At 45.9% G+C, this 26,386-nt stretch overlaps 1 protein-coding gene across 1 annotated transcript in view; it reads left to right on the top strand.

Annotated features, from left to right (window-relative positions):
- The window catches only part of LOC120901539 (collagen alpha chain CG42342-like), an 84,154-nt gene that overhangs the window by 15,894 nt on the left and 41,874 nt on the right, over window positions 1–26,386 (top strand). Inside the window, 1 exon segment of the mRNA XM_040309605.1 lies at window positions 23,190–23,269. Coding sequence (XP_040165539.1) covers window positions 23,190–23,269 — 80 coding nt within the window.

Consider the following 26,386-nt stretch of genomic DNA (forward strand, 5'->3'; position numbering starts at 1 on the left):
ACCGTTAGAAGAGACTATTTTTGCGCCGTACAATTTCGATCAATGGGGAATAGCTCTTAAAAACTGAAAACTTTTCAGCACTCGAGATATGTCTACGGAGGCAAAGTGTGTACCATGCTTAGGCAAAACTTCGATTCTGTAGTAGCATGACCTTCTCGTGCGTAGGCGGCATCCGTTGAACGAGGAGGTTAGCAAAAAAGAGGAAACAAAAATTGGACGGAAGAACCTTAAAAGAAATTAATGAACCGCCAACGGTTCTGCCAATCGGTCGGAGGGCAGCAACCGAACGAAACCGTTCGTTCGTTCGTTCGTTCGTTAGAAAAATAATCAACTGAATGGGAAGCAATGGCGGGGAACGGTTTGGCCCACGCAAATGATACACACAAATGACGTAACGAACTCGGTCATTTTCTTCTTGAAAAGTAAACCGCAAGCAAGAAGGGATGAGAAGGGAAGGGTCAGGGTATTTTCATATGCAAAGAACGGGACGCCTTGCAAAACGTTTTTTGCAACAACAAAAAAAGAGTAAACAGTCACCCCCGTCGTCTTGTTCCCAGGAAGTGGTTGCGTTTTCTTTATATTCTCCAAAGAAGCGTGAGAGGCCAGGGTTGGGGATGTCTTGGTGCGGCAATCCACCAGTCACCTTCATAAGCGTCACCCCTTGCTCGAACATGAGTACGAAAATAGCCAAAAGGGCTTGTCGGATGGTACAATTACATCAGCACCGAAGTGCAAAATAAACGTGCCCCGTCCTTCCAGGCTGACCCAGGTTGCACACAATCGTTGCATCGGATGGGCAGATTTCGTTGATTGTACCTCAATTACGTAGCCCGTTTGATTATTCGCAGTGTACTTCCCCCTGTTTTTGGCGGAAACGCATGACGCATGGTTTGAAAAGCAAATGGGGTTCGTAGAAAACAGGTCCATCACCAGCAAGGACCTAAGCGGAGTGCGGAGCGAGTGGATGTTTCGGGTTGGATGGGATGAGAAGGTGCTGATTGTGTGATACACGAAAAAGGGGTTTATTTGTGGGTAAAGCATTTGCACACACTCGCATGCGCTTTCAACGTTACACCAGACGGGTATGTGTGTATCGATGTATTATACTAATAATACATTTCCACGGCCGTGCTCTGCACACAAATTACGTATGCCTGCAGTTGTGCATTTTCCCTCTTGCGAATCAAGCAACGAGAGGTATAAACAGCAATTTATTTGGTTGTTTTTAGTGAATGGAGCATTATTTATGAGCTGTAAACAATTATTCTAGGGACGAAGCACTTTGAAACGAAATGTGTTGATGGAGTTGTAAAATCAATACATCCATTTCTTTTTCTAATCGCGGTATTCGTATCGAGATACACTTAAAATTTTCTCTTCTCTACGAAAGAAATTTATCTTCACGTCACTATCACCTGTCTGTTTCTTCTGATTGAAGCTTACCAAACCTTCCCATTAGATCAACATCGCTTCGCATGTTTTCCGTGAAAGCCCGACCCGCTTACCAGCTGCAAATCGTCTCGACCAAAAATAGCAAAATCTTTGTGTCTGTCGGTACATATCCGTATCCTCGACGGACCGTTCCATTGAGATAAAAAAATGATTCCACACACACTGACACAGACATACACACTCACAAACATGGACATGGTAAAAACCCGTTCACAACACAATCCATCACGGAGCATATTAAACATCGGACCGACATTTCAATCTTCCGACGGCAGTTCTATTTTCGAAATTCAGCATCACACATTTGTCTTTTGCGCTTGCACCGCTGGGTGTGGTGTCATGCCATGCTGGACCTTGGGCAAGGTTGGCAGCTCAGGCTTTTGGCCGAGGTTTGTTTGTTTTTCCACTGTCCCGGCTGTGCCCGGTTGCCCGGCCGAAATGGAGAACATTTCTTGCGCGTCACTTCACACCGTTTAGCATATCGATCCGATCGATAGGATCGATCACTCAAACAGCCAGTCTACCCGCGTTGGTACAGAGATAGAGTGAGAGGTAATGCGAGCTCGCTCCGTGGAGAATAGTGCAGAGAAAATTGCTTTCTAATGAGGTTGGCAGCGAGATTGGTCGATGTTGTTGCACATGACATTGTTAATTGCATTAAGCTGCCCATTTAGGCCTTCGGTTCGGTGGACAGTGGACAGACAGAAAAAAAATGTGCCAGACAGTGGCAGAGCGCACTCACACACCGTCTATCCGGAATCGAACCGGACAGTGTCGTGTCATTTTTCACCCTCAAGCGGATGTGTGAGTGTACAGGGGGCCACTGTGCTTAGCAACGTGTTGCACGGTGAAACCAGCAGCAGCAAGGAAACAAACTAGAGATAGAAATACGAGCAATACGAGTCCTCTTGCACGAGCGTCGAATGTGACTGGCGCAAAGAAATCCCATCTATCGCTTAGGAAAATTGAATTTTGTGAAAATCAACGTCCCCGTAGTAGACAGCATTGCCAGCACACCGGCATCCGGTTGGGCATTGTCCGCCCACACAAACTTTTGCTGCCAGCATGGCCACCCATCGCAACGATGTCATCAGCATCATCATCATCGCACTGATGGTCGTTATGATCGTCTGCCGTGGCCACCTACAAAGTGTTCGGTTTCAGCTTTGGACATGTTTGAGTTTAGCAGTAGACACATTAGGGGTTTTTGGGGGGATTTCAATTCCATTCCAAATGATAGAGAAGGGGAGGGGGCGAGGTAATGTGACAGGAAAAGCAAGGCTCCCAATTTCACATCACATTAGCAGGCCGCAGGATACATCCAGATCGTAGGAACGTGCTGTAAAAGCTAAGGTTTCGAGCCAGCTTCAGTTGATAACTAATAATTGCATCGATACTATAATTATGGCTCAAAAGGATTACCATTGGTTGAGGATAATACGTTTATGTGTGGGTATAGTTTCGTAACATTCGTGTGGATATCGATTGCTCTAGCGTTTGTGGTTTTTGGTGAAATGAGACCGCTAATTGAATGGAGAATGGAAGGCTCTATTGAATACTTTCTACAGGGCATGCACAAACTCCTAAAATTTTACATTACATCGCAAGCGCAAAAGGTGAAACAGCATCTTTAATGAAGCTTAGCTAGCTAGCAGTAATCATTAAAGCAGCTAGCAGTAATCAATGTGCTTATTGTTAACGGTATAATTCCACCATCAAGTGCACACACTGAACTTTCAGCGAATATTCCAGCACATACCACCGGGAGGAAGTTAGTGCCCTCGAGTTGCCCTTCATTAAATGCAGTGTGAAATTCGATTTACCACACTTTGGTGCCACTTTTCAACCGAAAAGCTGTACTTCTACATATAGCAGGGCAAAAGAGAGAGATACACAGAGAGAGGGATACACAGCTACAAATTGGGATTGAAAAGGTGTGAGGTGCCGCACTAAATTTGCTCCCGAGGGACGGGAATTACAAACATTTATGATAATAATGCATTCGTAATGGGATGGTAATGATGAAATATCTATGCACATAATCAGATCAGTGCGTGCAAGCGAGGGTGTATATGAGTGACAGTCGCTGTCGAAACGGAACCGAACAGCCAGTGTCATCTAGGGTTGGAGACAAATGTGGGTTTGATGGTAATATAAACTTTATCGGAATCACAGCGCGTTCGCCGATTCATCCGCTAACAAGCGTGCAGTTTGGCCATTGTGTACTTATGTGGTGTTCGATTTCGGAAGCGCTTATCTCCCGGTACCAAACCTTTCACTGGAGTTACGGTTGGAGATAGTGGTCTGTAGACCCGTTCTGACGTTGATTGTCCTTCGTTTGTCTCGCTTCCGGTGAGGCTATAAATATCATGTGTCCTGCAATTTATTACACTCATTTCGCGTTGCTCGAGAACGAATCCTCTTTACGTTCTCGGCTAGTAAGTGTATGAGCGCTGATTTCGTCTGCGCAACATAGGGCATTCTCAGGACGACCCAAAGGGAACATACACACTCGCACGCCCGTATACTCGTGCTGCTGACAAGGATCCTTATACGCTCAGTCCCTACGTGTGCATCACGACGAATCGCAGGGAGTGTAATAAAACCACAAAATAAGTGCACAAAGGACCTTTCCCAGCTTGCGATGAGGATAGCCGGGAAATCCCATCAAACCCACGGGTAAAGGGAGGATGGACAGTCAAACCCCTTTCCATTTACTACGGATGACAGAGATGATGGCGATAATTTTCTGGTTTTTTGAATTTTGATTGAGATTGTCGGCTGTGTGTGAGGGTTGTGCGCAACCTTCCTGGCCGGCAGAATGGTAAAGCTGCTAGAACCGTCCAGTGTCGAAAGCATACCCACTCCAGCCTAGCCTGAAGCACTTGAATGCAATCGAATTTCGATGAAAATGCAAATACATGCACTCCATCACGGCCGAGTCCACCACTTACTGGATGAGTGAGAGGAAGGTACGGGTTGATGTCAAAATACCCTTCGGGAAATCGCAAAAGAAGTCTAAGAACTGTGCCCTGGAAAGGATATCCGACAGGCAGAGTGCTGCGAATGACAGGTTTGACTAGCAGAAAGGTGTTTTCGTCCCCCTTTCCCGATACCTCATACCTCTTTCTCGCACTCTCGGACAGTTGAGTGGATCAGTGGAGTAGGATACTCCCAAGCACTGCTGATGATTTCTCACGCCCCGTTCTACGTGGTCTCGCATGGTACTATAACATCGGATGGTTTAAAATTGCTCACCCAATGCACAGGATGTGAATGTGCCACCTTTTTACACAACTTTGGAGCGTGATTCAATTTCCGGGTCGAAGAATTTTGGTCCATTCTTCCCTCAGCAAGATCGATCGACGTGTGTGCACACGGGCAGCGATCCCGAGGACACCCGGTTAGTCCGGAAGGTTAACCGTCCACCGGGGTGGACGTGTGGTTTAGCGGATGCCAAATAGAACGTCACACCGAATGTAAAAGGTGACAAATGAGTTTGGTCGATTTTCTACAAATTAATAAATAAATCTTTCCACCATGACGCAGGAGCGTTCAAAACGCTGCCACGTTCCTTCGGTTGCTTGGGAAAGATTCTCCCCACTCTACGGATGTGGGTGTCATTCCTTCTGCTCTCCTTCCGCTGCACGTACAGACGAGTTTCCATTTTCCACGGACCGTAAAGTTTCTGTCCACGAGCGCACATTTATCATTTCCTCGTCTCGCGGGTGTCGTAGTTTTATGGTCGCGAACGTGACACGCTCCACGAACGACATTCTGGGTGTGTTTGTGTCTGTAGTGCTTGCTTCCTGTGGCAGATTTCACACATCGCAATGAAGCGCACATTCCGGTAGGTTCCGGCGGGGTGCAGGTTACTATATGCATCATGGGGGACACAATTCGTTCGCAATGGGAATGGCGTTGGTTCGCTTTTCTTGTGAGAATTCTTTATGAATTTGAAATGTTTTCCGTTTTCGCTGTAATTTATTTAGTTTTAGTGATTTAATGCTATACACCGTTTACGACCACCGTTGGTGTTGAAAATAAGGGGTGAGTAGTGGTGACTTTTCTAATTTATTTTTAAAATTTTCCACAACACAAAACAAACGACCACAATATGCTGGCGATCAACCAGTGTGGCGTTTTGATGTTTCATTCTTTACAATTAAGTCGATCGTAAACAAAGCGCACCATTAAAAGCGTCGTAAATAATGCCGGATGGAGACGAAAAAGTAAACGAGCTTCGGGCGAATGGTCTGTCGCATGCCCTTTCGTGTTTTGCGTGCAATAAATACACGGAAAATGTCCCGCCAAGTGAACGGGCGTGCTGACGGCAATTGAACATGAAAACGTTCGATCTCATTAGTTAAACGTTCGTGCAGAATTATTTAAAACCCGCCCAGAAAGGTGCAAATCGTTGCATGGGGCGGGCGCAAAAGGGTGAGGATACACACGCCGAGCAAACGAGAATCACATGCAAACGCGCTTTACTCTTTGCGTCATTTGTAATTTATGTTGACCGAGCAGGAGATGCTGGAAACTGTCACGCACCCACCGCCGATCCATGCACAAAACCGATTCATGTCCCTGTGCGAGAGTGTCGACAAGCAGCCGGAGAACAGTAAGAAAATTTAAATTTTTAATTAAAACATCTGGTCCAGATGTGGAAGTATTCGGTGCAGCGCAGCAGCCGCCTCAGACGCCAATTCTGTAGCATGGGCAGAATTGTAAGGGAATCCGTGTTCAATGGTCGAATATTTTTATTCAAATTAGCACCCCCTTTCACCAACCTCGTTTTTTTTCTTTGCCCTTCTTTGTGCATGCTCTATGATGTCTGCCGGTATCTTAGCAGATCGAGAATGTTGATGTTTGCGTTAAACAAACGCAACATTGTGCACACCTTACGGCGTGTGCGCTTGGTTCTGATCTCGATGCAGCAGTTACACCAGCTGAACGAGCTCAAGAACGCGCCGCATAGCACACAGTGTTGGTACGTTTTTATTTATGCAAATACACATTTCCCTTCTCTTTTTATTGTACTCTACTATGCAAAAAAGGGGTTGCGTCTGCCGTGGCAGCACACTTGGAGGAAGATGATATGGAACTGCAACGACCAAGTTGCATCGACTGTGCGTTTTTCGTTCAAAATTTACCTCTCTCCTAACGTGAGCCCAAACGCGCAAGGGTTGCTTCTTACCAGGGAGCGACAAACGAAATTGAATAAATAATTTTCTCGTTAAGGTACATGCGCTGAAACCATCTTGCCGTTTACACAGTCTAATGAAAAGTCACTTCACCGTCGTTATGGTAAGGGTTATTTTTTCATTTCAAACCAAGGAAAGAAAATATAACTGACGAAATGAGTCAGCTACTGTAGCACAACGAATGGATGCATGCACTATTCCTCTTTCGATTGCAACCATACACCACTGACACCGTGCACTGAAAATGTAAAATCTACAATGATTTCATCCAATTTTATTGAAATGCGTGCAGTGCTGTCGTTAAGCAAAAATGTGTATTTCTCATACTTAAGTCCAGCACACAAAGACTTTGACGGGCAAAAAAGGACCCCGACATCGTTGGTTTGAATGGGGAAACATTAGAATTTATGCGACATTGTGTTGTGATTTTCTTTTTTGCTTTGTGGGTTAGTAACAGCGGTTGACTCACTTCGTTTAATGGGTACGATGTTGTTCAATGAGCGGTGGAACCATTCTGCTGAAGTGGTTTTATTGTGTATATGTGTTTGAAATCGTAGACACTTTTATTAGGCGAAATAAACGCATTGCCATAATACTTTGGGGTTGATGTTGGTTGTTGGGAGGTTGGAAAATGGTGTTGTGCATTGTGTGAACATTTTGTGTTGAAGGATCAAATGAGATTAAAATAATGTTGTATTTAAAAATAGTATACCATTATTTTTTGCACATTGCACCTTCATCTTATAGAAAATCAATACATAAGCATATAAAAAGAAGTAAATACGGTCATAATATGCTATGTATTAGTCATTATCTCACTAAAAATGCTTATTCCATTAACAACTACGCAAAACAAAACTTTGTTTACAACGAATTTATAACAACGATAATTGTTTAAATATCTGTTGCTTAGTCTGCATTTGGTAGTTCATCTGAATTAGATACCCCATAGCAATAGCTTCACCGGTTTGAAAAAGAAAAAAACGCATGGTTCTGCTTTTCTTGTACCAAACAAACCGGGCCGCTACGGCACGACATGACAGCTCGGGCAGCGTGTGGTGTGGCCAATAATCACATAAATATTTGGCGATTGCGAGTGCTACAGTGCGTGCCTTCCATAACAGACCCCCCACCCAGCAGCGATCGATCGATCGTTGCATCAACCAATCTTCCCAAACAGTTGCGTTCCCGCTGATCACCGTCAAACCGTAATGCAAACATCCGTCGAAACGAGGCCGAACGTTTCTTGGAGCAAACTGCTGGAGTGCAAAACGAACCAAATAAAACTGCTTTAGGCCTAAAAAAGATAAAAAAAGAAGCTGAAAGCTCCAAATGAGCTCCCTTTAACGTTTCCGGGACCTCCCACGACCTACCAAGGGCCCGACGCGATACAGTGTGTTAAAACACATCCAAGCGCGAAGTGCAGTAAATACTGCATCCCCAAACTCCTCGAAAATCCGCGGGTGGTTTTTGTTCGTGTTGCATGTTTTTTCATCATTCTCTCTCATTTAGTCTTAGTGCCACCCCGTCGATCTCCATCGTCACGCAGGTCTTGATTGATATTAACGTATATCTAGGGGCTCAATATTAAACAGCGGGTAAAAAAGTGGCCCCATAAATGATGCACAGCCCAACCCAACCATACACATACACCCAAATGGTGAGCAGCATGAGATGATACCCGATCCCGGAAGGTTATACTTTTATGTCTCGAAAGTGCACCGGGATGCATGATTGGCTTCGATCCGTAATTGATTGCATCAATTAATGAGCTCACGCTGGGAAGATTCCTTTTTCTCCCTTTTCGCTCTCTCTGTCTAATGTCAAATGTGCTTATTCTTCCTAGGGTATCGAATGTCAAGCTCGTAGGCTCGAAGAATTGACCGAAATGGGTGTTTTAGCGCGTTGTTTTGTTGTTCGCACTGTATCACTTTAGCAAGCCTATTGCTGTTTGTGTATGTGTGGCACAAGTGTGGTGTGGTCGTAACACCAAACGATACCCAGCTGGAAGCGTTAAATATTCATGGCCGATGGAAAATCCTTCCGCGAGGCTCGGTGGAACCTTGAGCACATAAATAAATGCGCCTGTGAATGCCAACCCGTCGAGGGCATAAATCTACACGCCGAATCGTGCTGGTGCAAAAGGATGAGGAGCATTGGACGAATGCTGGGTGGCTGAGAGGGGAGTTTAAATTTGTTTATTATTAAATCTATGCACAGCTGGTCTACCGATTCCCAGCAAACAGCTCGCGCTGCTTGGCGTTCGAAAAGAGAAAGGGAAAATTCCACCAAACCTCCAGCCAGAGGCGAGAACGTCACTGATGCGCGTATCGGCATTTTATCACCGCGAGGAAAGTTAATCCTTCCGTCACTTCCGATGTCGGTGCCGTGCCTGTTGGTACGGCACTACATCCTGCCATATGTGCTTGGTGTTTCCATATTTCAGCACGACTTACAGCAGCATGAGATTGGGCAGATGAGTCTTCGCTTTGCCCTGCCATGAGCGTTACAACAAACAACAAAACGGCCATGTGAGACCGGCGCGATGAGGTTTGATGGTTGCGATTGTAGAATAATTTTAATTCCTTTGCCCGTTAATGAGCATTCCATGCGCCTTTACTCGTCCCGAGCGCCACTGTTGCGCATGGTTTGCAAATTTTCCGGATGCATAAGCTCCAAGCTGCCACGCAGCGAAGCTGGCAGATAATTGAGCAAAAAAGGGTTGTCTGGATACCTTTCTGTGGTGCTGTTCGGAGTAACACTTTGTTTGAGAAACAAGTGTGAAAGAACGAGCGATAAAGCAATGACAGGACAGGCAGGGTGCAAACAATCTCCCATCTCATACAAATTTCTGTACGAGTGGCCGTCTATGGTGCAACAGAATCTGCCCAGAAAAGCCCCGACACCCGCAGGGGTGTCGGCACGTGATTGAGCAATAAAAGTTTCGCATTCGCTCCCCAGGATGATCGTAGTTCCTGCGTCAACTGCGAAGGAAGCTGCTACAAAGCGTTAGAGCTCGGTTGTGGTTGATCAGCTTTACAGAGCGCTTCACACACACACAAATGCTCGCGCTCGTTTCAGCACCGGTTGCTCCAACTTGCATACCACAGCCAGCCACAATATTTGTGTAAAACTTTACAGGCCAAAAGACCGGGCAGTAGTGCTAAAGGGAAGAGAAACGGCCGCATTGTGACAGTAGACTTTCGATCGGAAATGGTCGCTTTACACACTGAAAACCACATCCCGACGACTGACGCGGGTTGTTCGGGTGTGGCGATACCAGGATATCCTTGGTGTAGAGTTTGCGCCAGTATCGCACGAGCGCAACCAAACACCCATAGCTCGAAACGGTTGAACAGTTGGCATTTCGCTGTGGTTTCTCTACGTTCTGGAACATTGCCGACCGCGGCCGTGGACAAGTAACGACGGTTAAGACGACGGCACCCAGACAGCAGAGCTGCAGCGAAGGATTAAAGGCTCGCGGCAAAGTTATCCCCTCTGAACGCGAGCCATCGATGAGATTTCAAGATTGATGTACGATGTTCCGGCATCCACCGGCATCCCTTTTGCATTCTTCCACTCGCTTTGTTGCAAAGTGTTTCAACACACGGGGACGGAAAACATCAAAGTAAAGTCCCGACCAACGAACGCTTCTCGGGTACACGCAATCAGGGGCAGATGCACTGTGCCCGGAACGATACTGTTCGCAGTGTTCGAACATGTTTATTTACAACTCAAACGTTTCACTTCGAACTCTAACGTTTTGTCTCGCTTCATCCTTCCAGTGGTCGTGTGTGTGTGTGTGCATCAACGATCAGCTGAGTTCGCTTGGCTTGGCACCATAAAGGTACACTAACCCAGTCGAGCGGTTTATTTGCGTTTGGTACGGTCACTGTCACTGTCAAAGGTTTAACGTTGCAATAACAGCAGACAGGAAAACACGCTTGAATATAGTTTAAAATTGATGATTTATATTGTACCACTTCAATTGACTTTTGAGACTATGCTTTACAACAGTTTATCAAAGCACAGTCTTTTAGTGATAATATTATCTAAATATGCTTCAGATGGAATGTTTTAAACAGACTTACCTTGAAATATGTACATCTTCCGTACTAAACTTAGTTTTTACACCAAATAAATTGCAATAAGATTTATTGATTCATTCAGACCGATCGATACTACTTCTGCATATTTTCTGCATAGAGCTAAAACAGAATACAGTTTAGGCAAGAAGTCATGACCGACGTTGGAGTTTTATTGTGAAATTTATTTGTAGAAGACACCTTAAGACATAAAAATATCGTTTGAAAGAGTCATATAATGTAACAACAATAATGTAAAAAAGGAATATTTTTTTCTTAAAATGATTAAGTATATCAAATATGTGATCATAAAACATCACTTTTCTGTGTCGATTAATGACTCGCCCTATTCAGTGTAAGTGTGAATCCCGAAACACAGAGTAACTTTTCACTATTGGCTCTAAATTCTTCGTAGAAATTTGGAACTTTATTTTCATTCACTGAACTCAACTCAGTTACGAAAGCACTCGAAGCAGTGATCATTCGGATTATTTTTCTTATAATTAGGAGAGGTTCAATCACACAAACATACCTCAACATTTTCCTTCCTCTTTTCCAATATTCGTACATCGTACTGCACGTTCTTAACATAGAAATAGCGTTTTGCCTACAGTAACAACGAAATTTCCAGTTAAAACTTTACAGCTCTCTGTTCTACGAATCATAAACATGCAATTGCCCTTAACGAGGATGAACCTTTAAGCCCGTCATTGTCTTGTCCGTACTCCAGCAACCTGGTCGCACTAAAGTGTTTTATTTCTTTCGCCTTGAAATCGATCCACTGTCAGCTTTAAGTGGTACCGGTTTCGCACGCCAAGCTTGGGCTTGATTTGATGTTTGTTTAGCTGCATGCATGATCATGTTAATGTGCTGCTGCTGCCCACATGCATGCCATCCCGCGACCCTCCCAGCGCCGTTCGGTAATTTATCAATATTTCTGTGAAGTAAGGAACGTAATAAAAATTCAACCATATCCAGAGCGGCTGCAAGCTCTAATCCACCGGACACAGACTCGACAGCTAGACCCGAACGTTAATGGAATATCTGCGCTGTAGTGCCACCCCACGCCACCTCTCAATAGGAGGAAGGCGCATCGGCCGGTGCATCTGGTCGCGCGATAGATCGCTGATGCAGCGCTCAGCAAGAGTCCCTGCCTTTCCAGGGTGTCCTGTGTGCCGAGACAGCTGCTGATACCGGTGCCAGATACAACCGCCAGCAAAATGTGTGTGTGCGCGCGAGAAACATTAAAAACAAACACAAAACCACTCGCTCACCTTTTCGTGCGGGGAGACCAAACTGGCAACAAGACGTCCATAAATAATAAAACAGCGAAAATCGTATGCATAGAGTGAGAAGTGATCTGTGTCTAGCTAAAAATATCTGCACCAAGCACACCAGGACGAAACCCGAACGCAGACCGGCGCATCCCGGCGCGCGCTCCAGCAGCACGGAAAAGAGTCACGTCGGCCCTAAGGGAAGTGTAGCTCATCTGTCGCTCTCATTCTCTCCCCCGTTCACAGCCAGATACACAACTCGTCTACGCCGTAACGTGATCGGAGAGAAAAAAACCGCCCGTCAGGGAAGAAAAATAACAGACACTAATAAAAATAGCACTCAGCCGGGCGAATGGTTTTCGGTATGTTTTATGGTTATTGGGAATGCCCTTTGATGCCCGGCCCTCGATTGAGACACTTTACGGATGATGCCACGCTACGGATGCACTCGCCACCTGCCTTTCCTTCCTTCCCCAGTCGATACCATCTGTCTCGTAAATAACACTGTTATTCTTAATTCATATTTTCACTCTCCTCCACCCTCCCTTTATCTGCCACCGTAAAGGACAATCGAGCTTTCGGGGGGACCACTCGATCTCGAGAGTGTGTTCTTTTTTTTTATTGCACACCACACTATTGTTTTGGGCTGCCTTCACGAACCGGTTACGGAAAAATGTGAAGAATGTTTGGTAAGTGTCACCACATGGAGAGGAGCAGCTGAACAGGAAAACAGATGCAGCAGTTACCCCGTTCGCGCTCGACACCGGAGTCGGACAGGCGAAGGGCAATATTGTATGCTTTCCATGCCAGGCTGCCGAGATTGTTCTACCCCTCGAGATTGGTCCAGCATGGTGTGTATGTCTGTGTGGCAATTTTTCGGAGTAGATTTATTCCGGTGTCAAAGTAACCTTTTGCGGTCGCGATGTGTTTTTGTGGAACCGTTTATACCGGTGGTTGCGCGCGGTATCGATACCACTTTCCGCCAACGAGAGCGTATCCAATTTCAACCCTGTCAACTCCATCTTACGGTAATGCCAGGCTGTGTGCGGCAGTGAATATCTTTATCCGACTCCAGGACGAGATCACAGCGAGAAGATAATCGTTTCGAAAGCGAGAGCAATGCAGCATCAAATGGAAAACATTCTTATGACGGTGCTACACGATGACATACGATCAGATCACCATACATTGGTATCATGCCTTCCAAAGAGGGCTAGAATGGAGATTGGAAACAGGGACAGGGAACGTTCTCCGAGCTCTTTGAGGGTAAACTTGAGCCAAACGAAAACAACCGGAGCAACCTGAGGCCGCAACGCCAAGCCGTGTGACGATTGTGTGCTGTGTGTGTATGGCTATTAAATTTCATTGATCGCTTCATCGTACGCCGTTACGCCACCGTGACACACTTATTACGCATTGCACTGGCATACGAGCTAACTTTTTCCACGACAGCCCTGCCACCTCATAAAATCAGAATACACCCCGGCTGTACGAAAAGGCGGCTAAAAGTTTCGATTTGTAGGGGAAGAAAACTAATTTCTCCCATTTGATGTGGATGAAACCGAAGCAATTGATGGACCGGCTTTAAGACGACAGGACAGAGTCTTTGTCGGTTTAGGGCACGGCAGTAGTTAAACAAGTTTTTGTACAGTTCTTTCACGTACCCGCACTTGGGCACCTTATCGTGAACCTCGCCCGAAACTACTCCTTATCGAAAAGGGGCTGGCAGAGTGGCGCTGGTATGGAACAGTCTGTCGGTTTAAGGTCGGCAAAGTTGGACGAATGGAAGCGGATACTTTAACCACCCGCTTGTCTGCCTCCAGGTGCGCACGGGTGATGGGCCAGGGAAAAGTTTAATGACTCATGCGCTTGAAGCATAAATTATGCCACCATATTACTGTACCGGTAGGTAAGGGGGGGCTGCACGGTAAGACAGTGGGCAAGGTGGCATCGGTGTTGGATTCGTCACACTTATTACCAATTCATGACATGTTCGTAGTGAGTAGACGTTGATGAGTTGCCGCGCGGTAATAGGATGGCGGGCCGTACCGCCCTTCCTAGATGTGAGAAAATTGAGAAAATTTCGCTTTTCCCGCGCTCGAGTTCTTTGAAGCACCTTTCTATCGCTGTTCTTCAAAACACATACACACACACAAACACCCAGCGCAATACTCGCTGACGCAGTGAAATAGGCTTACATTTACATTCACGTACGTGTGATGCTGATTTTGGACTACAGCGGAATGCGGAAATGGGCCGGAAGATGGAAGGGAAGCGGTAAAAATAGTGCCAAAAAGGGGCGTTGCTGGGCTTGAGAATGCAGAAGGAGAGAGATTTCAGCGCCTATTTAACACTGTTTCGGAAGAAAACTTGCTTCCCTCTGCATGCTGGGTTGAATTCCAAACGTCGTTAGAGGGGCGTAAAAAAGAATTATTAGTTCAATACGGCAAACGCTGGGAACGTGAACCGAATCGGAATGTGCCGTTTTGCTTCAGAGTTTTGGTCTTGGCCTCTTGGTCCGACACACCGACTGGAGTGACTGGCGTCTAGTATCAGTGGAAGCATCCGCCGACACGGCCACCACCTTTGAACGAATTCAATAACGATTAATCCATATGATTCTACCCCTGACAGGCGTGTTATTTTTGCTGTCCTTTTTTCCACTTTAACACAGAGCACAGAAAAAAAGAAACGGAACAGATTCCCTGGGGACATTCTGACAGTCCCAAGATTCGGATGGATTTTCGAAAAGTCGACAACGTTGACACGACAACACTCGTTGACAACTACTCACCGGAACGTGACAATATTTCGGAATTTATTATTTCCTTCCCCGTTCCTGCCGATGGTGGTAAAGGACCACACACACATACTAGCTCAAAACCTGCTCCCCAATCAGTGTCATTCAACGGGAGTGTCGTAGCCACCCGAACCCAACCAAGGGATGCGAAGGGAAGCGTGAGCAAATTCCCACTGGGGGAAGGATGCCAAAGATGAACGGCAGGAAGTCAACTTCGAACCATGGTTCCGATAATAAAATCAAACTGTATTGGAAAAACATTCCCTTTGCCGCAGCCTCTGTTCTTCGATCGCTTCCCTAAAGCTGGACCGCCACTGGAATCATCGCCCTTTGGAAAAGCTGTGCCTTCGTTCGCATTTGTGCTGATGTTCCTGCCTGCTGCTGCTGCTGCTGCTCCTACTGCTGCCCCACGGTATAATTCGAGTGGTTCGACCGTGCTGAAGACAAACACTTCGCCACCCCGTCAGAAGTTTGGTTCAATTTTGTGGTTGGAAAGAGATTTATGTGTTTTTTTTGCGACTGTGTTTGTGCGCTCCCTTCGTCCCGGATTTGCTAAAAGATCGGCAGGGAAAGTTCGGCCGCTAGTGAACTCCACACAGCAATGTTCACCTCCACCACCTTCCACCTGCAAACGGTGAAGACGGAAAGCCTCTGCATTGTAACTGCGAATCCTTACCCGGAGTGAACGTTTGTTGGCCCACACAACCGTGTTGTAATCCGATGATGGCTGTGGCACCGGTACCGTGGCCAAAAAATCTCGTTTGAGCGAAAAAGTTTTACCCATCGAGCGCAAAACGACTGAATTAACCAATTCAGATCAACGGATTTCACTTGCTTTCGCTCGTTTTCCCCAACTTTGACGAAGGACGAAGAAGGCTCAAGGGAGTTGATCGCACGAGACGGGAGGAAACATTGAGCAATGCTAAGTATTTGCCACGTTTTCTTACTGTACAGTGGTATGTTGTTGATCGAACTAAAGGACATAAATCGATATCAAAAAGGTTATTTAAAGCCATTTGAAATAACAAAAAATATATAATACTACACAACAGAAAGATGGTATTTTTTTAGAAAGTTATGAAATAGATAGATAGATAGATAGATAGATAGATTATAAAACATTCATTTTGCCTGTAATTCAAACGTACTAAAATTGACAAGGATAGAATATTTTACTGTAAACGTAAAATAAGGCTACAAATAGGACACAAAAAATCAGCATAAATATAATCATTTACTTAATTTCAACATGCTTACATTATAGAAAACCTTTTATATCCAAATATTGCAAGAAGAACAGTTTCTATACTCCAGCTCATAAAATTTTTATTGAAAACAACTCCAATAAAACCAATGCCACTACGCATTCTCCTTGGTACAATTTGACCAGTTCGCCTCATTTTACTTCCCTGTGTGGTATGTGCGCGCACACAGTTTGACAAATGCCCATGGGGAAGCGATAGGAAGCAGCAATGCAAGAAGAAACTTTCAAGAACGAGAGTAACAAACAATATTCCGCTGATGAGGATAAAGCGGTTAAATTAGTTTGCTCTTTGCGAGTTTCCTCCGTTATGTTGTGCCGTTGTGTTGTGGTAAAGGCGCGCCATTTCGTGCCAACTGGCCCGGATGGAACCTGCTTCTCTGCATAGCGGTTGCGGTTTTCGGGCAGGTTGGGAGCGACTTTTCCATGCCACTCCCCGGGTTGCCCGGTTTCTTGGTCGATGCAGACCGCCGTGCCAGTCCCCGGCACCGATCGACCATGGGTACCCGACCACGCGAACGAAGAATGTGTTGTAAATCTAATTGTCCTGATAATCGTTAATTGATCCCGGGAGAGATTACGCAGCCGGAGCATTATTCGTTTGCTGGTTGTTTGTGCTGCTTTTGGGTTTTCTTTGGTGAGCAGTGAATGGAACGGACCGTACTCGTCGTAATGCTTCACCTTCTGCCTTCCCTTTGGGCTGCATTGGTGGGGTTTGGGTCAAACGGTGCGCAATTCGCATGACACCATCGTCGTCTTGGCTGGTGCGCGTTTATTAATACCCAAGTTTGCAACGCGGAAAACAACGCGTATTCCCCCCTGGGCTGGTGGTTTGGGGCAACGTTCTTTACAGCCAAACGGCAGCCAGTGCCGGTGACGACAACGATTACAACGGCGACAACATACGGACGCGGCGGCGACGTACCACCGCCAAAAACGCTCCACTGCCCCAGGGCCGTGCAGCCTTCGCTGAGCGCTGAATGAAGAAATATTTTATTACTTAGCAGATAATTACAAACATGCTTCGGATTCCATAATGCCAAAGGGCTAACGACACGCAAGGGCAACTCGCGTAGCACGGAATACAGCCAGAATATATGAACCCGCTGCGACATTCCGCCGGGCCGAAATGAACTCTCCCCAGCACACCGTTTTTAGTGCGAAAACTTTCACTTTACCGCGTGGGGCAAGCATTTAGTTATGGTTAGAGTTGCGTTTGAGAAGAATGGTTTATTTTTATCATAAGTTCCTCGCGGCAGAGCGCGAATGTGAGAGTTGGGTGGGCCAGAATTTTATCGCATTTTCGCGTTCGCGCTAGAAAAGCACAACTTTCCAGAAGTTGTCTTTTATGGCGTTTTCCGAGATTTGCTGAATGATGGTGAAATTGTGTATTACTTCGCTTTGCACCTTCCCTCGCAGCGTGCCGGCGGGAGAGGGGCCATCATCTTATCATATATGAGTCTGCAAGATAAATAAACCCATTATCGAGGTACTTCCGAGGGCAGATTTATGTGCCTCAAATGGGAAGCACTTACTGGGACAGAGAGGAACGAAGAGGGCATATAAACATTCCTCCTAAAGAGCCTCCTTCGCAGCATCCAAAACAATAGCACCGACCGTATCATTAACCCTTGAGTTGTCTGCGCTGCTCCTTTAGGTCCCGGAAGCCACCCCGTACCGTGAGAATGTCTTCCAGCACACGCTACAGTCCTTTTGTTATCCTCCATCGCACTTCAAGCACGCTTAAGTAGGACATTTGAATGATTATCTCGTCGGCTGGTGCGTGTGTTTCATTTTCCACTCATTTTCTCGCTAACGATGCTTTCCGAAGAGCTTCGCGAGGGCCCATTCCTATCGCCCACTCACGAGCGCACCGGTGGTGGGTTCGCACACCCACCAGAATAAGAGTGTCTGCTCCATAGTGCTCCGGTTTTTATGGCCGACTTTCCCGGTTCGCCCCCGGTTGGATGCTTTCCCTCCCTTTTTTGTTTTGCTCGGAACCATTCTGAATGATGTTTCGGTCGTAAACTGCCAGCACAAGAGACTCATTAGAAATTATAACAGAGCACTCCACTTTGGCGGAAGTGTCTCCTGTTATGGGGTGTGGCAGGTTTCAAGTGTCAATTGCACACCACAAGCGTTCCAGGTCCCATCCCCACGTTCGCATTGGCGTCGCAGCTAAACGGGACTCGTGCCCACGCTTGGAACTGTGGCAGGAAAGGCATTATTACAGCACACAATTTATGAACGTTCGAATCGCAACTTGTTCCGGTGGACGATGTTTATTGCACGCTTCCGATTGATCCAATCGCAGCGCTCAATGAGGCGGATTAAGCATCTGCAAGGGAGCCTGCTCGAAGAATGGTTGCGTCGCGTGGCCACACTGCCGTAAATCGCTGAAGCAAACTTCGCAGCAACTTTTTGGCTGCTTGGAGCACTGCCGAGCCAAGAACGTCAATGGTGCGTGAAAAAAGGAACCAATTTTCTCCACGAAAAAATCTCCACGATCGTTCTGATCGGCTGCAGAGTGTGGAGGGAGGGAGGGAGTGGCTTTGTTGCCGCTACCCAAGTTGCCCTAAACCGGCGGGATGTATCTTTCGACATCTGCATAATCTCAATCAAATAAATCTACATTTCGACTGTCGTCTGGCAATGTGCGGAGTGGTGTGTTACGCTCCTCTCGCCCCTTACTGTCCCGTCCACAGCGGGTGCGATTTTTTGCGCCTCATTTCCAGCCAGCTCCAGCGTGAAGGAATGGTATTCAAGGCGGAATGATTTACTTAATACACGCTCTCGTTCCACCGAGAGCGGCCTACCCTCGGTATGGTGGGCTGATCTCTGGTGGTGGCGTTTCCCTGCAACGTTTTTGCTGAACCGTTTCTGTGTGAGTGTGTGTGCATGTGAAGGCTCGCTTTTAACCTCTAGCGCTCTTTTATTCGGGCAGAAAATGTGGAACAAAGTCAGTGCCAGCAGGGGTTTGCCAGCCAGCGAAAAGAATGAAAATCAAATGCGAAGCGAAGCCTTGGCGCTGCTGGAAGGCGGTTGATTGAATCTTGAAGATACGTTGGATCTGCTACAGTGGAGCGAAGAATGACGGTAGGCAACATGGGATTGCCATTTTTACGGGCGCAAAGAACGGTTCAGGAATGCGGTAGGTAGCGAAAAGGCAAGGTGATCTAGAAACATCCATTTCTGGTTACAGGGAAGCAACGTCTTAGTACAACAGAATTGCCTTTTTATTTAAATTATTACGATCATAAGGGGCTGATACGCTGAGCTTAAAGGGGTTTCCCTAAAGTAAGGCAGCATCGTAAAATGTAAACTCGTATTTGCATGCATATCCGCGCGATACGGGCAATACACTCTAGACCAGCATCGCTCAAACATAATAAAAAGTGTATTTGATTTATGTTTGGCAAACATACCAATCTTCCATCCTCACTGCACCGCACCACACTGTTTGCACAGGACGGAGGCGTACGGGCCTTCTTTCTTCCTAGAAGCAGCATCGCTTTTATTTTCGGCACTTTAAAGCTCAGCTCACCTAAAGACATTTGTTGCGTGGGCATCATCATCATCATCATCATCATCACCGTGCGATGCTGCCTACGATCGATTCGTGCAGAACCGTTCGTAACCGTTGTTCTGGGGCTCAAATCGGGTTGCTGTGTTTAGGAGCATCGAAAATTGCCGCTCGTTGTCGCCGATCGGCCAGAGTTTGAGTGCCAATTTCAGCCACCTGACCCCTGACCCACCATCCTGAGCAGCAAACTGAAGCGAAAGGACAGAAATATTGCTTTCGGACGGGCGATGGCACCGAATTGGACACGCTGAACCGAAGATTGATGGGGCTCGATTTTTCATCATTTCCATTTGCGGCCAAATCGGAAAAAGCCGTTTGGTGCTGATACCCGAAAGGGAAACCGCTGCCGAAGCAATTTCCTCCGGAATGGACGTGGAGGTGCAAGATCTTTTGTCGCTCGATCGATTGTGTCGTCCATTTGAATCTTTACGATATTTGCGTCCCTTCCAGCGCCTCACCCAATCAAACGGTAAATGTGCAGAGTTGAGCGTATGGGGTTTTCCACTGTTTTTGCCTTTTCACATTTTAGGAACCTTGCCTTTTTTGTTTCATTCTTTTTTCCGCATAAAAAAGGAAACTTTGACACCCGCAGCAGAGCAGTGGCCGATGCCGAGGTATGGGGTGGAAGACTGGCCCTGCGTGAGGTGCTACTTTATTGGGCGAATTTTTATCGACAGTTTTTCGATGTTTGTCTGCCCGATTGCAACCTTGCCCGATAATTTATTGCCGTACGAAGCGAAGCGCGCCACGCAACTGCTGTTACGCTTATCCCAGCTCGGAAGGTTCGTTCGTGCTAGCCGGAAGGCTCGACAGCACATTACCAAGGGCAACAGCAGCAGAAGCACAAAAAAGACGGCATAACATTCTCAGCGAGGGATCAGATGCGACCGGTGGAATGCGCCATTGTGTTGGTGAAATAATGATGTTACGCAAAATGTGTTTTCCTTTCCACGCATTCCACGCCCGGGCCCGGTTTTTCGCGCAGTAAATGATGTTTCCCCACTTCCCCTTGCACAACGGTCGCAATTTTGGGCAATTGCTGGAATTATTACAAAATTATTTATGAGCCTAATGGAAAGGCCAATGCTGGGGATAAAGGGAGGAACTTGTTAAGCTTCTGAAAATGTTCCCTCGGCTCTGGTGGAAAATTTAGGCCATTTTGAAATGGCTTTTTAGGATACGAGCTGAGCGAATTTCAGTTGATTTTTAATGATGTGCCGAATTCCGGCCGATTCTGATTGCTAATTTCACACGAAAAGCCCAATTTAACAGGCGTCATTTGTTATGTAAAAACAGTAAAACATCAATTAGGCAGGGATTGATCAACCGACGGGCTGATTATCCTTCAATCTAAAAATTTTGATAATATATAAAGCAGCTGTTTTTGTGTTTTATTTTTATTACAAGCTTTACCTTATTTTTCTATTAGATTAACACTAATTATTTTTAAAAATCGTGAAAATAAGTAAAATTATGTGTCTCTCTAAATATGTATAATCAAATACATCCATGAACAAAACATACTTTTTGAAATATATAATTTTAATTAAATTTAAGTTTTTTTTAGTTTTATTAAGACAGTTTTTTATGAAATTGATTTAGAAATGCTTTTTGTACGCCTAGTCTTTCAATTTTAATATCATTATTAAAATGGTTTGAATCTTTTCAAATTCGGCAAATAACGTCGTATGCACGTTTGCTGCAAGCATTCAAGAGTTTTTGTTGAACAACAATCTTCCACTATGTATTTCCATGTTTTGTTTCAAGAATCATCTGAATATGGTTTTTTGAAATAACAACATATGAAGTATGTGTTTGCAAAAATCAAACCATCGTTGCTATTTTACTATTCTTTTCAAGTTCTGTACCTGCCATCTCGAGAACCCAGCCAACAAATATCGAATCACTTAATGCGCGCAATGTGATAAACTTTGAAAGCGTTTCATTGTCGTCGCTGTCTTCGCGCAATCCCTTGCCCATCATCATCGTTACTCTGGGACAGCCGCTTTATCCGTAATTTATCCGCCGGTGCAGTTTGACATCCACCGTCGTACACACATTCGTTCCGCCCAACAACACTGGTCCGCCAAAGTAGCTTGAACCGACCTAATGCGGGTATAGATGAAAAATGCTTATCGCAAAAACCGTTCCACTAATGGTGCACAATCAACAAATTCAGTCGACAGCTGGTGAGGAAAGTTTGGTACGCGTACCTCGGCCCGCCGGTCCCTGAGATGGTTTCTGTTATCCGGCACCGTGGGTACGAGAAGCGAAAGGTGTTGGAAGAAAAGTTGCACCTTTTTTCCGTCTGCAAAGCACCACCATTTCACCTACGAAACCACAATGACGGTCAGACAACGACGGCTGTTCATGTCGAAACAAAATTGCACGGCAAAACTTTTTTGTTCGACGCACGCAGAACCAAGAGCCCGCCGCCATTATTTGTCTCCTAACAGGGTGCGAAGAGTGGCAAAGTTTTCTTCTCGGAGGAAAGGCCGGCACGCCAAGTGTTTCTTTTTACGGTTGCACAAACAAAAACAAGCGAATTTGCCGCGCCCAGCCCGTCGCGGATCGCTGCAGATGCGCGATATGACGTTTGGTCGGAAAATAAAGGCAATTTTCTTGTGCTGCCACAAGAAGGTAAATCAAGCACCCCACCCTGGCTTCGGTTATGAGCGAGCGGACGAATAATGGGTAACTTTCGTGGCTGCCAAGCGGCTATCAACAGTTGTAACACTCCATCAACGTTAGGAGAGTTGATGGTAAATGTACACCATTTGCCACACAGATACACACAGGAGACTCCTCGCGGGAATTTAACTTTAGCCAACGTACTTTATAAACTCTGCTCCTAGTTTTAGCATCTAATGGGATAAGACCGTACGGTAGCGCACTGTGCTGAAAACAAGAAGGAAAAAACGACATCGGCACGCTTTACTCACTCCTGAGAGTCCACCCCACGCCAAGCAGGCTTTTTGGGGCCAATTCCACCAGCTTGCCCCAACTGTGGTTGTTTCGGAAACGTCTCTCTAGTGATTTAGCGAAATTAAATTAAAATCTTCTTCCGCTCGCATTGACGCACGGCTGCCACTACTTGAACAGGTCCACGAGTCGACCCACCGGCACGAGTCGCTCGAGGCGTGGTTGGAATGGAAAGTTGCCGCTTTTAATAAGGCACATCCCTTTTATACCTAATTCCCGGTGCGAACGCACTCTACGCCAGAAGAAAGCTTTGCACACCGCTGGCGACGATGATGTTGATGGTAATTTAATCAAATTAAGGCACTTTTCTCCCAGATCTCTCCATCCCTTTCTTTCTCTTGTTTTGCATACGGATGTGCCACACGCACGAAACTTCCGGAACGGAACTTTCAGATTCGGGTCAAGCTTTAATGCTCAACTAGTTTGTCCACCGCCTACGCACACACCGACGCAAGAGACTCGTCGTCAAATTCATCTAGTGCTCTGACCGAACAAAATAAAACACCCATTTTCTCATCATCCTTATCATTTTCTGTGTCTCATTTCAGGACCCCCCGGACCACCTGGACCGCCAGGCAAAAGAGGGAAGCGGGGCAAAAAGGGAGACCCGGGCGATCCGGGCGTGGAGGTAAGCTTTCGTTTGTAGCATATGTCCGGCTCTCGTGCCACTCTCTCTCTCTCGCTGAAGCCTCAATATCCAACGATCCATGCTCGTCCAGTATTCGTCAAGATCAAAAAACCACTTTTCACAGCACATCCAGCAGGAGGAAGTGTCTGGCGGGACAGGAATTTTCGGACACCAGGTTGACTGACGGATGATGCGGAGGACGCCTCGCAGACGCAGAGGAAATCGTTTCCGCTCGCTCTCGTACCGACGCACCAACGAAAAGTGACGGCGAACAATTTGTCTTTTGTGGTGCAGCAGAAACGGGCAGCATGGTCTTGGTCTTATCTTCACGCCTGCGGGTGCGCATGTGAACCGCCTCGAGTAATTAATTATAGTAAATTACACGGTCGTTTGTTATTTTAACCCCCCGCGGATCTCCCGGCTGGGCCGACTTTTGAAACTCTGGTGACCGACCGGCGCACCGGTCGTACGATTAGAGTAGTGACCTCTCGCCCGTTCGCATAGCGTACGATGAAAAGTGAGGCTGATAAAAAATATCTCACCATCACTTCCTGCGGATTCATTGTCACAGATACGATGGTCTTAACGTTTTGTTTGATAATTTACTGTCGGCGATCAAGAATGCTGTTGTTTTGTTGTGTTTTATCTCGATTTGATTGAGGTTCATTTGGAATAAACTTATGAACAGGAGCTTCATATAGTGTTGGTAGAAGCGAATCTTGATAAGCGATGTAGAAGCAGCTACTGGTGCTACTGCATTTGTATCAATACACAAATGGTGTTTGTTAAACTTTTGTTAAATTACAGATGTTAAGGTACGAGTTGGACTGGTTCTAAACGATATTAGTTAACACTTTGATATTTATTTAATTAATTGATATGGGTGGATCTGTGCAATGCCCAAACTTTTGGGGGTATTCAGAAATTAGGTAACGAAAATTATATTATGTTTCTTTAAAAATATGTAAGTTCAAATGGTTCACCAATCTCGGTGCCCAACGTCCATCATCCAGGGGTTCCTGGTCGCTATTAATATGTCAACTGTCGACTGGAGTTTCGGTTTAAGCTATTAGTTAGGTCGATATGATGCTTTATGCAATATGGCACCAAATCCTGTTCAACAATCTAAAATTCTGTTCATTTTCGATTTTAGTGTACATAAACATTCAAATTCAAATCAATCAACAAGAATATCAGTAAATAGGTACATTTAATCTTAACTTTCATTTTGCTTGGTGGAATAGGGTTAAGTCATTACAATACAAGCTGAATAAATTGCAAAAAAAAACAAAGATGCCTTAAACCTTATTGATGTCACCGAGGATCGATCAAAATAACGTTCGACACCAATTTAATGCCAGAATTAGATAACACACAACTAACGTCCTGTTTACCGAAGCCACCCGTACCTTCAAAGCTGTAGAATGTGTGGCGTTCTTGTCCTAATGCTTGTAAAACCCATCAATTACAACTCCAAAACTAACGCACTCTATTCACAAGTCTCGTTGCTACCTTGGCGATAGTCAGTGTGCGATAGGAAAGTTTTCCAAATAGTTTCAACCTTCGCCATTTGGGTTAGATGTGCATTTCCAGAGCGGTGTAGTATTTATTCAAACTTGCACCCGACATTTTCTTCCCCCATTTACTCTCCGCTCGAAAAAGATAGTGAATATTGCTTGCCTTACAATCAAAAAGCTGAGAACTCCCTTGAGGAAGGTCATCCAAGGATACGGTTTCCACCTGTCGTCCAGAACAGACGAGCACGAAAAGCAAACAAAACTTTTGTAATTCTATCATCTGTTAAACAAGTTGCCAACTTTTCTGCATTCCTGTACACTTGCCGATGACACACACGGTGTCTCGGGTGTTTGGTGTTGTTGTCTGAGCAAACTTCCACCCTCTGGCAGGATTCACTTCGGATCGGGTGCAGGGTTCGCTACAAACCGGGCTTAAGATGTTCTGGCGGTTTCTCTCCGGGTGATGGCCAGCGGAATCGTTGGGAGAGTAGTCCTCCCGATTGTGGGATGCTTTTATTATGCACTCTGGAAAAACTCATCAAATCTCTTGGCTCTGGCAGGCAGATAAGGGATAGTAGATCTGTCCTCTCCCTGGCTTGCGGTGTCGTTCAGTGGTGCAAAAGTGTTGCGATGAGCACTTTGCTTCCCAAGTAATATGCATCGGTTCAATGTTTTTGAAAGCTATTCCACCGCCCGCACGCTACTGTCGTGTTGAGTAGCGTCTTTCAACACTGAATGTTCTACTTCGCTGGGGGAAGTAAAGGGGGCGTGGGTGAATGAGCAAGAATCGCATTGCCCCGTCGTTGCTTCAAGCGCACTGTCCACTGCCCGCCCAAAGCCATTGGCCATCGATGGAACGTGGTTGGCTGGTGGTTGGTCTGAAAGCTCTCACTAAAGCACACCACTGCCCAAGGAACGTTCCCAGCTGGATGGAAGCAACGAACTCGGCAAGACATTTCAACTCATGAAAAGGTTATGGCCGGACCGGGGCGTCTTCTTTCTGCTGAGCGAAGCGCAAACCGCAACGGCGACAAGCAAGCAGTGTGCTGAAGGATCGGGGACCGGAAGCGGATGTTGAAACTTTTATTAGCTAGCTCAACCGTAACCCGATCGGGAGCAGCATCGGGGAACTATTTACTGGCTGCAGTGAACCATGCATCACTAAGTCGAATGAATCTGAACATGCAGGATGGCACAGGAGCGCACGGCGTCTAATATCTCGTGTCGGTAATGCCCGTGCTGCATGAATCATAAAGCCAAATGATTGCATTGCATTTTGGGCTGTATTCTTTTGGTTCTGTTGGTGAGCTGTGTTGTAAGGAGAGACTTGCGGATCAGATGACTGGGAACGGGTAGAACATGAAGAGCTTCGGGCGAATATAGCAAACGGAAAGCAACAGCATGTCGACAGATAATCCTAAGCTCAGCTTGTTTGAATTGCGGTTCCGACGTAGATGAAATGCTCAAACTCACCGGCAGCTGAGAGAACCGGAGCTGGTTTCATGAAGTGTGGCTAATTCGTCTTGCCAGCACTTGAACGACGGCTGTGGATTGTGCTAAGGATACAGTTATCGTTACAGAGTGCTCCCTGCAAGTACGA

This window comes from Anopheles arabiensis, chromosome 2, assembly GCF_016920715.1.
Source record: "Anopheles arabiensis isolate DONGOLA chromosome 2, AaraD3, whole genome shotgun sequence".
Classification (NCBI taxonomy): domain Eukaryota; kingdom Metazoa; phylum Arthropoda; class Insecta; order Diptera; family Culicidae; genus Anopheles; species Anopheles arabiensis.